Here is an 11,774-nt window from a genome sequence, read left to right on the forward strand (position 1 = left end):
AGGGGTGCAGGCTGGTCCTGGGCAGCCAAACCCACTTCTCCCGCGGCATCTTCCGAGCTCTTGGCCTGGATTGGGGGTGCAGGCTGGTCCGGAGGTGCAGGCTGGTCCCGGGCAACCGAACCCGCTTCTCCCGCGGCATCTTCCGAGCTCTTGGCCTGGAATCCGGAAAGGGTGACTCGTGAGGCGGAGAACATCCAAGGGTATTGGACATCCCTGTTCCCCTGATCAGACCCCCAAGAAGGAGCACAGCGGAGCCTCAGCCTGTGCAGTCTAACCAGCGGGGGGCTGGGCGGGGCCACATCAGGATTGCAGGTCTGAAAGTGGGGTGAAGTTGCCCTTTTAAGGATAGAGCCTCGCCCCTGAGCTGTGGCAGGAGAGGCTGTGACCAGGCAGGATCCCCGCTAAGGCCTCTGCAAAGCTGAGCCGATCTGCCCTGCCCGCCCTGGGTTTGGTGCTCCTGGGTGAATGAGAAAAACTCCAAGCAAACAAGGAAAAGGCTGATGAGGGCAGGAGCAGCTGTGGCCTGGCAAACTTTCCGGAATGTCTCAAAGACTGACAGCCCCGGGGACAACTGGGCCGGGTGCCACTGGCAATAATAGGCTGGGCTGAGCGCTATGTTTGGGAAATCGGTGGGTTCCTTTAGCCTCCAGCCGATGGGGTTCCCATGGATGCTGGCCACGGTCTGTGCATCAGTAGGAAATTGGGTGAAAACCCAAGCTTTTGTGGATACACATGGCCCCTGCTGCCCTGTCTGACTCCATCTGACCCCATCTCTGCACAGAAGGACACTGCAGAGCGGGCAGCCCCCAGACCTGGAGGCCCGGTGGTCCACAGCTGTCCAAGTCCCACCTGAAGCGGTGGCAGTGAGTTAAAGTGAAAGCAGTCAGCATGCGTGGGAGGAGCAGAGACCCCTGACGTCTGCGCGAGTCATAGGGTGTTGAAGAAAGGGAAGTAGGGGTGTGGGGACAAGACTCTCCTAGAACCCGAGGCAGCTCGGGGGACCTCTGTCTGTTTCTGCATGTTTGTCACGCCTGTTCCACCCTCCCCCGTCCACTCTAAACTCTAACCATGTACTTCTAAGGCAGGACGCCCAGACGGTGCCCATGATAGGACTTCCTGAAGCATCCTGCTATAAATGGAAGCAGAGGAATCATGGGAAGGTTCATCATGTTCAAAATGCTTTCAACAAAGGTATCCCGCCTCGTGTCTACCACCCCATGTGGCAATCATGAGGAATCTGGGTCTCAGAAGGCTTGAGGAGCTACCCAGGTCACAGAGCTGGCAGGGACAGAGCTGGCATTTGTCTCGGACAGCTATCTGAGAGCATCTTGCACTCTGCCATTCTGCCCTGGTTCTGAATTGCAGGGGAAATGCTTTTTATTGGAACACTCGTGCAAATTTAATTCACATCTCCAAGCTGCTTCGGTGAAGAACTAACACTAGGAGCCCATTACAGATAAAGCCTGTCAATCTTGGAGCTCACGTCCACTCAGCCAGCCCTAGAGACTCCCAACTTGCCAGCTTGACTCTGCCCTTGACAACCATGTCTGTCCTCAATCTGTAGTCTACATCTGAAGACTTGGAACCCCAGGTGACTTTGATATCACTCTTCAGACTCCTGTTGTCACATGGCTTCTGGATGGGTCCCCTGGACTCTGACACCAGCCTGGATTGAGTCTAGGTTCACTGGGCTCCTCTGAAATCTCTTATGTATACTGCTGCCCCTTCCAGCCACTGAGCTCCTGCCTAAACCCATCTCCCATTCCCCACAGCCTCCCTAAAGGACGATGATGAGCAGCCATAATTAACGCAATCGTTCTAATTGGCATTCTTGGCATTCATCACAGAAAAAAATTCCCAGAACTAATTTTTAAATTCTCCGCAGATTTACGGGGGTGGGGGCAGTCAGCGCGGTGCCTGTCGCCTTGGTTTTTCTTTCAAATCTTTTAAATTGTCACAGACACAACATTAAATATGAGAACGTCGCTGTCATCTGGGGAGGGACTACACCAGGACTTCCCTTTGCGGAATCCACCTCCCACCAGGCCTCTGCAGAGCACTCCATCGAATGGCTCAGGAATTGACATGTGATCTACGTCTGTCCAATGACAGTGAGCCCTGGGACTTTTGCCGGAATTACTGGAAAAGAGGTTCTTTCTATTGGAGCTGCCAAACCAGGAGGGTGTAATCCTAGAGCTCTTGGGGGCCTGCCTGGGAACGGAGCCATCCCGAAGGAAAGCAGGGATCACAGAATGGCACAACTTATCCTGTTGAATCGTTTGAGCTTTTGGCTCCAGCCTCGCCCAGACTTTTCGAGGACTCAGCCCAATACATTCCACGTGCTCCAACTAATTCGAGCTTGTATCGTCACTTGCATTTCTATCGCTTGCAACCAAACGAGCCCGGACCGATACAAAGTTGAAAGTGTGGTCCCCTCTGTGAGGCCCCCAGGCCTTCTTCCTGGCACGTAATTGAAATGGACGGGTGGCGGGGGTCACGACAGCATTACCTGTTCCAGCAACTGTTGCCGTTTCGCAGCCGCCTCCAGCGCAGCCAGTTCTTTGAGTCGAGCCCTGAGGTGGGCCAGCTGGCCGCCTTTTGCGCCCTTGGCACCCATCTTTCCCGCCGCAGCCAGGGCAGCATTGAAGAGCTTGGGGGTGCCGGCCCGGGGAGGCAGGATGAGCACGCTCTTTTCCTTGGGTTTGTTGTTGTTTCTCAGCATGCGCCTGAAAGCGAGCAGGGTCCGCTATCAGCACAAGCCCGCTCTGGGAGGCCTGTCTGTGCAGTGCCCTTCGAGCTGGAGCCGTGCGCTGGTGGCTCTCGGGCTAACCATTTCCGAGTGCCTTTTCTGAGACAAGCACAGCACCAAGAGCTTCATGCAGAGCACCTCACTGAATGATCACAGCAACCATAATGACGTGGGTCTTATGGTCTGCACCTTAGGGATGAGGAAACAGAGGCTCAGAGGGGACGAGGACTTTTCTGAGGTCTCACAGGAAATAATAAAGGTCACTTTAATATATGGGATTAGAACGAGGATGCCCAGATGAAAATGGGCCCAGAGCCTTTGGCTTCTCTTTTTGTATCGCTATCATTTCATCATGAACACCATCGCCACTGTCAGCACTTACTGAGTATCTATTTGTGTCAGTCCCTGTGCTCAGACCTTTATAGTCACTATTTGGTGGCCCCTGTGATCCCTATCCTGGTGTTCATGCCTCTGTGTGATCCCCTCCCCTGGAGGGCAAGTGGGACATGTGACTTGTTTTCAACCAATAGCATACAGCAAGGGTGATCAAATATCACGCTTGCGATTATGCCGCGTAGAATCGTGATCTCTGTCTGGCAAGGAGACTCTCTCCCTGGCTGGCCTTGATGAAGCAAGCAGCCACATTGGGGGAGGTAATGTGGCAAGAATCTGAGGGTGGCCAGCAGCCAACAACTAGCTAGGAACTGAGGCCCTCAGTCCTACGACCGCAAGGATCTGAATTCAGCCAACGATGATGTAACTCTGGAAACAGGTCCTTCCCCAGTAAAACTTGAGATGAGACCCAGCTCTGGCCAACACTTGATTATAGCCTTATAGTGGACCCTCCTCAGCAGTCCCCAGACTTCTGACCTGTAGAAATTCTGAGGCAATAAATATTTGTAGTTTTCAGCTACTAAATTTGTGGTAATATTGTTAGCAGTAATAGATAACTGAGATACACTCTGTGTCACAGTAATCCGCAGGTAGGTATTATTATTTTCCCTCATATCAAATAAGGATATGGAAGTCCAGAGGGGGTGAGTAACTTTCCCAAAGCCACACAGCTAGGAAGTGGCAGAGCTGGAATTAAAATCGATCCTTCTGACCTCAGTGCCCCAGATCTTAACGACTGCAAAGCAACATCATGGTCATGATCTTCTTGGACATGGACACTACTCCTGAGAGTTTGGGAAACTAAGGCTTGGGAGGAGAGACATGCCCCAGATTGCTAGGAAGTGGCAGAGACAGAATAACAACCCAGGCTAAATGCAGTATATCACCCTGTTTCTCTAAATAAGGATAGAATTTTCCAACAAACAGAGCCCCAGCCTTTTATAAGGAATTTTTCATGCTACAAATATATGATGAGTGGCTTGGCTCAAGAACAAATGAACTTCATTTGTAATCTAGAGGACCTAGACTACTAATTGGCAAATTCATTCATTAGGGTCCAGTAAAACTTGTTTGTATAAAAATGAGGCCATTACTGCCTGCTTATCTAATCAGAGACAATGGATTTAAATTGTGCACATTGATATTAATTGCCCAAGACTTGAATTTTCTAGCTGGGGCTTCCCCAGGAGAATACAAACATGATAATTCATCAGAGGTCCCTTTCATGCCCAGCACTGTCACCTGTGTTATTTGAGTTCATAATTCATAGCACATCAGTCTGCAGGAAGACTCAGCATGGTACTAAAATGCCACAAAAGAACTATCTATCAGACCTTTGCTGATTACTAATGGCTAGCTCTGTTTTGAAACATTCGGCTGGGACATTTCCAGATTAAGGAAATTGAGCCTCGTTTTCGGATGACATGCATTTCACTATAATTAGGATCAAGCATTCATCCTCCTGGAGGAGGTGACACACATGAGACATTTTTGCCGTGTTTCTTGGAGTGGCCATGACGGAGAGCTGAGCACCACACTTCCTCGGGTCTCTCATAAAGTGGGGAGCGTAGACAGCATCCCACATGTGGTTCTCACCAACTCGGGCCCCTGTGCTTCTCAGACCAGGTCCCCCCTTTGATGAGCAGAGCCTGTATGTGACACCCTGCCTCTGTCCTCAAGCTTGCCTGTCCAGAGACCCAGCCTCTGGGGAGAATCAGCCCCTCCTGCTTCCTCGGGCTGCCTCACACCAGCACACACAGCTGGTCAGGAGCCAGGCCTCTGCAGGATCCTGGTCGATGTGCCAAACCCTCGCCAAACTCAGCTGAGGAATGGGACGGCAGCTCTGAGCGTGGCTTTCCTAAACAGCGATCCCCTTACAGGGAGAAGGGGAGCTGGAGCCAGTTGTCAGACATAAACTGTCGATTTTCATTATTTGGGTAAGTCCTGTAAAGTCCCTGCAAACACTGAATTAGTGACCACTGAACCACTGCTTCGGGGGGAAATACAGGATTAGATATCTGTGTGCTTCTCAACGTTCTCATCAGCTGATCAATACGTAACCTTATCTTGTGTGTGTTTCGGTTTAAAGACATCTTATTTAACATATGTTATTGATTCATTAACAATGAACTCGTGGCCAACAGCTCTGTAACTCATGCCTGAACGAAGGCCCGCCCCGGCCTTCTCTCCCTTAGGAGCATGAGATGGCACTCAGCACTATACTCGGGGGCCATTTTAAATCGTGAAATCAGCAACAAAAATCACAAAAATGTGAAAAATGTGGCACATGATAGACCATGGAAGGACATTTGTTTTCAGCATGAGCTGAATCGAATGCCCCCTTGTTCATCCTCAGTGGGAACTTGCTCTTGGGCTTCACAGATTTGTCGTTGCTCTGCATGTCTGCTAATGACCAGGAAAGCCCTTGAGTGTTGACTTTGGGGTTACAAATAAACTTTAGTGAGTAGGTGGATTGCAAATACAGAATCCATGAATCATGAAGATCGACCATGCTTCCTTGTCCCATTGCAGAGGAGGGGGAAGTGGGCAGATTCCGAAGGAAAAGCTCAGGTCGAACAGCCTTTGGAAGGGCCCAGCGGCTTGTCTAAGAGCCTCCAAGAAAGACGGACAGCTTCCTTCCCCGGGAGACCCCAGTGCCTTTTGTGTGTTACGCTGTAATGTCAACAGTATATCCACTCACCCGGGAGCTGCCAAAGCAATCCTGTAAAAATCTAAGTCACAATAAGTCACTCTGCTGTATAAAACCCTGCAGAACTCCCATCTCCCTTAGAATAAAAGCCAGAGCCATTACAAGGCTTTACCTACAAAGCCCTAGCTAATCTCGTCCCCTTGGCTTCTCCCACCCCATATCACACTCTGTTCATTTTCTTGCCAGTCTGCCCACACACCGAGCCTGTACCTCCTCAGGGCCTTTGCACATGCTGCTCCCTCTGCCTCGCATGCTCTTCCCTACAGATGTGGGTATGTGGGTGTATCTCTCAGCTCTGTCCACTTTGGAGGCCTAGTAGCACCCCTTTAGCAATGGGTGCACATGGGGCTCAGATGTGGGTTTCTAACCACCATTCCCCTCTAAAAGGAATCAAGGCTCCTTGGAGCAATGGCCATTTCCAGGGATGTAGCAGGAAAAGTACAAGAGGGGCCCAGGGTGTCTTATTGCGCCTGCAAGCAAGGAAACACCAAAATATGACTGGACATCACAAAGGTCCCTAGAGCCATCCTGAAGAGGCACCCACTAGCTAAATGGGGAACAACTGGAACATGAAAATAATCATAGTAACAGGATATTCATGGAAGGAAGTGAATCCATAATGATACAAAGAGACAAATAAATAAATGAATGAATAAATGGGAGTGGAGAGAAAGCTCCCCCTTACAGTAGAATGTGAGCTAATGAATGCAGGAGGCATAATGGAGTAAGAAAACGCCCACTCTGCAAGCCCCGTTGTAATCATTGTAAGGAACCCCCAGTGGACACTGAAAGCAGCGAGCGACAGTTTGATGAGAAACAGGAGGTCTATACAGTCTCAAAGTGACTCCCCATTCATTACTCACGAATGACATAGAAAAAAGAAATAGTAATGTTAGAGCGCAGAGGCTTTCACCAAGGGATCAGAGTAAAAATCGTCGGCGCCGGAAACACCGGCATCGTGTGCCTCTCCACACACGGCACGGACAAGGACACAGCATCGCCTCTCAGTGATTCCTGCCAAAAGTGTCATCCCAAGAAAACATCAGATAACCCTAAACTGAGAGGACATGCTACAAAATAACCGGCCTGCCCTCTCCAAAGCAGTCGAAGTCATCAAAGATAGGAAGAGGCTGAAGAACTTGATTCCACATCGAAGAGATGAAAAGTATGTGGCAACACAGCACAATGGGGCAGAAGGAAAGAAACGCTGTAAAATTGTCCCAATTTTGCTATTGGGACAATTAGCAAAATTCGACTACGGATCAGGGATGAGATCCTGGTACTGTTTCACTACTGAATTTCCTGATTTGACAAAGGTACTACGCTTATGAAAGAGAGCTTTTTAGTCTTTAAGAAATGCACATTGAAATATCTATACGGATTTTTTTTTTTTTTTAATTAAAAGAAGAATGTACCTGGCCTTCTTCCGGAGTAACTTCTGAGACTCAGGATAATGCACCAAAATTTCATTCAGGTCCTTCTTATCCAGAATGAAGAGGTTGGTAAACCCGTGAGCCACCACGTTGGCAGTGCGCCGATTCCCGCCCCCAACAGCCAGCAAGCTGGGGCAAGACGGGAGGGAGGTGAGACCTTCGGAAGCTGCAGTTCTAACCACACTAAAATCTTCACCTCCACTGTGTCGGCAGGTGCCAGGGGTGCATCCAAAGGGCCCTTGAGGACATGGTCCCGCCCACTGGCCATCCCGCCCGCTTCCCCAGCCTTTGCCCAGATCCCCTCCCTTCACCCCAGGTCCCCTCTGACCTTATTTCTCCAAACACAGATCCGACTTTCAGCGTCACCAGCACAGACTTCCCATCGGGGCCACCCAAGACCTGTACTTGCCCCGCCTGGATGATGTACATCTCGCGGCCTATCTCCCCCTGAAACAGAGAAGGGGCGAGTCCCTCTGCCATCGCCAAAAGCGGCCACAGAAGCAGCAGGGCTGAGCCCAGAGGCTGGGGCACAGCACGGAGGAACCTGCACCGGGGTCCAGCTCTGCTGCACACTTTGTGTGTGTGGCGGGGCCTGTGTCTCCCCATCTTGATTGGAGAAAGTCACCACCCCCTGGCCTGCCTAACTCCAGGATTACGGTGAGGAGTTAATGTCAGGGGGGTGATGATCAGGCAAGTGCTAGTTGTAATGGGCAGGTGTAATGGTATTCTGCAAATTCCCAATTATACACGCCGACGGAAAATCTAGCAGTGCTTCATACAGTGAACCAATCTCTGTGTCCAGCACATATCACATCAGGGGTTCGAATAGCATTTTCTAACTGAAGTAGGAATAATAACAAGAACAAAAATACCCAGCACTTACAATGAGAGAGGTCTGGAGCAGAAGGAACCAACCCTACGGACACCTTGATCTTGGACTTCTAGCTTCCAGAGCTGTAAGATGTACAGCTCTGTTATTTGAGTCACCCAGTTTGTGGTGCCTTGTTACTGCAGCCATAGCAAACTAATACAATGGTCTTAATCCCAAATTAAATCGAATGAGTGAATGAGTGAATGAATGAGTAGCTTGCTTTGGACTACAATCAGAAATACCCAGTCTGCCACACACCTTCCTGTCCTCATGGCCTCACAGGCCCTTGCCTGGTCTACTACTTGTCTCACCTGCCATGTTTAAAGGGCGAGAGACCAAGGACAGGTCAAGATGACTACACTTTTGATTCATTTGACAAACATTTCCTGGGTACCTCACACACGCATGATCTTCTTCACAAAAAGGAAGAAAGTTTTGTTTCCCTGCTTCAGTGTCCAATTTGACATAGGGCTGAAGTATGAGGGGCTTAAAGAGCTCCCCCTCACTTCACTCACCAGCCTGGGGGGTGGTTAAGTGGGGCGGCCTGGGGCTGTCTCCGTAAAATCATCGCAGAGCAAAACTAGACAGCAGAGGGCGCCATTCACACATGCTCAGCTTTCCACTGCGAACTTCCCAACAAACTGATTCACTTTTCCTAATGCGAAGCAAATTCTACATCACCCACAGGGATGAGAGCGGGTGCAATGGCACCTACTCTGTGCCAGGCACAACCAACCCACGAGGGAGATACTTTCACAATCCCTACTTTATACATGAGAAGAGAGAGACTCAGAGAGGGCAAGCCATTTCCCCGAGGCTGCACAGCTAGGAAGTAGCTCCGATGCCAGATGAATCACTCTGTTGCACCCAAACCCTTCTTGGCCTCTAAGGCTGCAGCTTTAAATTCTCATTCACCAACAGCACACTTTCCCCTTCTTTCCCCAGCTCTCTGCATCCAGAAACTTCACTGAAGCAGGCAACTTGGAAACGGGGGCCTTCTTGAGCTGGTGGCTCCTGAATCTTACCAGGGTTGCATGGCCAATATTTTCACCCCAACATACACAGTGGCCTTATTAACAGCTCTGTAACAAGAGGCTTGAAACCTGGTTCCTGTCGCCCCGCTTCCAACCACTCCTTACCAAATGACCTTGGTCTCACCTTGAATCCCAAAGAGTGGGAGGAGAAAGGGCCCTAGACACTGTCTAGCCCCAGGATTCAAATGCAAAAGTTTTCCAGGATCAGGTGGGTGGTGTGAAGGAGTAAAGGGGGCCTGGTATGTGGAGGGTGGGGGCGCGTGGTGTCAGGAGAGAGCACGATGTCCCCATGAAGAGCAGTCTCTTCTCCACCCTCCAAGCTGACTCTTGCTATTTGGGAAGGTAGGTTTCGATGTTAGCAGATTTTCCATTTTCAGCCAGAAATCTGGATTTTTGTGTAAAACCTTCTATTTTTCAAGGTTGAGGCCTTATTCAACTTTTTTTTTAAGATTAGACAAAACAAAAAGCGAATCACAAACACCTTCAGCCCGGCTCCTGTGCTGGGGCCACCAGTTTGCAACCTCTGTTCCATTCCTCCTCCCACCCCCTTTTCCTGATTACAGGACCAAGACCAGGAAGCAGCTCCATCTACACAGTCAAGGCCCTGCCCCTGTGTAGGCTCCTCACTTTCCTTTTCTGTAAAGTGGGGTTCTTCATCCTGACCTTCATGGTTCCATGTCCAGGGAGCAAAGCCTCAGGCTCATCAGAGTTCCATGCCTGGAGCTGGACAAAGCCAACTTGTGCCAAACAACCTGGAGCTGTGGGCCAGCTGCCCAGTGCTCAGAGCCGCAGCCGCCCCCTCCCTCTCCAGCAATTCTGCTCTGCCTACCCCTCCACCCCGCAAACCTCACTGAGCCAGTAAATCCAAGCCACATTGTAGCTGCCTTCAGCCACTCACCTTCTTGCAAACGTAGTCATTGGGCAGGTAGACGACAGAGCGAAGCCGCTTCAGCATGTCAAAGATCATCTGTCGGTCACAGCCCTGTGCCCGAGAGGAGAGGAAAGGAGTCTCAATTCAGAAGGTGTGGGCTCGGGGCCTCCCAGAACCCTGAGGGGGAGGGCGCTGGGAGGGCCATACCTGGAAGAGCGCCACTTTGCTCACAATGTCATAGTTCACGTCGATGGCAAGGTCCAGCCGCATCTTGTCTGGAAGCTGCACCATCAGCTCTGACTCATCTGCAGATGAGACCGCGCCGGGTGTCACAGGCACAGCCAGGCCCCTCTCCGGCACGTGGGCCACGTCTGTACTGCACTGGCTGGCCCCAGCCACACCTTTCCTCTGCCACTCAGAACCACGCTGGATTGGGGGAGCGCCCTCTCTTCCCTCCCCAGATGCCGTTCCCTCTGCTGGGAACTCGCTCATGCACCTTACTGAGCAGGCTAATTCCCGCTTGTTCTTCAGAAACCATCGCTAAGGGTTCCTCCGGGAAGCCCTCCCTTGAGATCCCCTACCCAGCTGTGATGGGAGCAGTCCCTGTGCTGTACCTCTCATCATACCCTTTGTTGCGACAGCTTGTTAGAAGGACGTTAGCTAAAGTATTTTGGGCACTGTTTCTACAGAGTGCTTTACAAAGATGACTTTATTCAATTCTTCCAGCAACCCAAGAGGGGCTTACTACTAGAAGCCCCACTTTACAGACAAGGAAAGGAGGCTCGGGAAGGCAGTGACTTGCCCACGGCCACGTGGCCCAGGGGGACAGACTCAGGATCCCACCCAGGTCATGGGGCTCCAGAGCCTGTCCCAGGAGAGCAGGGCCATCTGTTCTGTCACCATGTGGTGCCCAGAAGAGAGCCTGGCGTGGAATGAATATTGGTAGCTGGAGACAGGAAATGCACTGCCTGATCCCAGCCCTGGTGCCCCACCCACTGCACCGTGATTATCTACGGACATAAGCTCTGGGCGGGCCTGGGCAGGTCAGGGCCCTCTAGGGTCCTTAAATATGCACCCCTGCGAAGGGGGGCAACAGTACAGCTGTCACAAGGCTGTCAACGGAACTGAGGCAATGGATGTGAACATGCCTCATAGACTGTAGTCACATGACCCAGTCTACGAGGCACGTTAGAATGAAGATTCTAACACTCAACGTCCGCAGACTTGCCAACGCCCCCTGCTCAGGAGACTTTGGGGCTGAAGTGTGGCTTCTCTGAGACCAGAGAGAACCCCATGGAGGCAGTGAAGCCCCTTTATTTGGCTGAGGGAGTGTGGGGCTCTAAGTGCCAGTGGCCTGTAGGCTTTTCAGAGGCCTCCAAAACAATGTCCAGACTTTGCAAACAAAATCACCAGCTCCCAAAATGAAAAAGAAACTGGAAATTTTTCAATTAACATATAATTAGCATATTCAGATTTAATTAAGAGTTCCATTTAGAATCCATAAAAACTTCATTACATTTGGAAATAATTTCCAGGTAAGATTCTCCCACTTTTAATAATTACTGAGCACACACACCCATCATGGACAAGAAAGCAAAAACGATGGTGAACTAAATGCATTATTGTAGCCAAATAATTTCAGAAGCAGACCATAACATCAACAAATTCACAAAGAAAAAAATCATATATAAAAATATATATAAATTATGTATA

At 50.4% G+C, this 11,774-nt stretch overlaps 1 protein-coding gene across 1 annotated transcript in view; it reads right to left on the bottom strand.

Moving 5' to 3' along the window:
- Window positions 1-11,774, bottom strand: part of CNGB1 (cyclic nucleotide gated channel beta 1) — a 62,956-nt gene that overhangs the window by 7,891 nt on the left and 43,291 nt on the right. Inside the window, exons 25-31 of the mRNA XM_025044603.1 lie at window positions 11,080-11,138; window positions 10,269-10,366; window positions 10,089-10,172; window positions 7,614-7,732; window positions 7,268-7,414; window positions 2,510-2,726; window positions 36-155 (exon numbers count right to left, since the gene is read on the bottom strand). Coding sequence (XP_024900371.1) covers window positions 36-155; window positions 2,510-2,726; window positions 7,268-7,414; window positions 7,614-7,732; window positions 10,089-10,172; window positions 10,269-10,366; window positions 11,080-11,138 — 844 coding nt within the window. The remainder of the gene's footprint in view (window positions 1-35; window positions 156-2,509; window positions 2,727-7,267; window positions 7,415-7,613; window positions 7,733-10,088; window positions 10,173-10,268; window positions 10,367-11,079; window positions 11,139-11,774) is intronic.

The sequence above is a fragment of the Pteropus alecto genome, unplaced genomic scaffold, assembly GCF_000325575.1.
Source record: "Pteropus alecto unplaced genomic scaffold, ASM32557v1 scaffold123, whole genome shotgun sequence".
NCBI classification, from domain to species: Eukaryota; Metazoa; Chordata; class Mammalia; order Chiroptera; family Pteropodidae; genus Pteropus; species Pteropus alecto.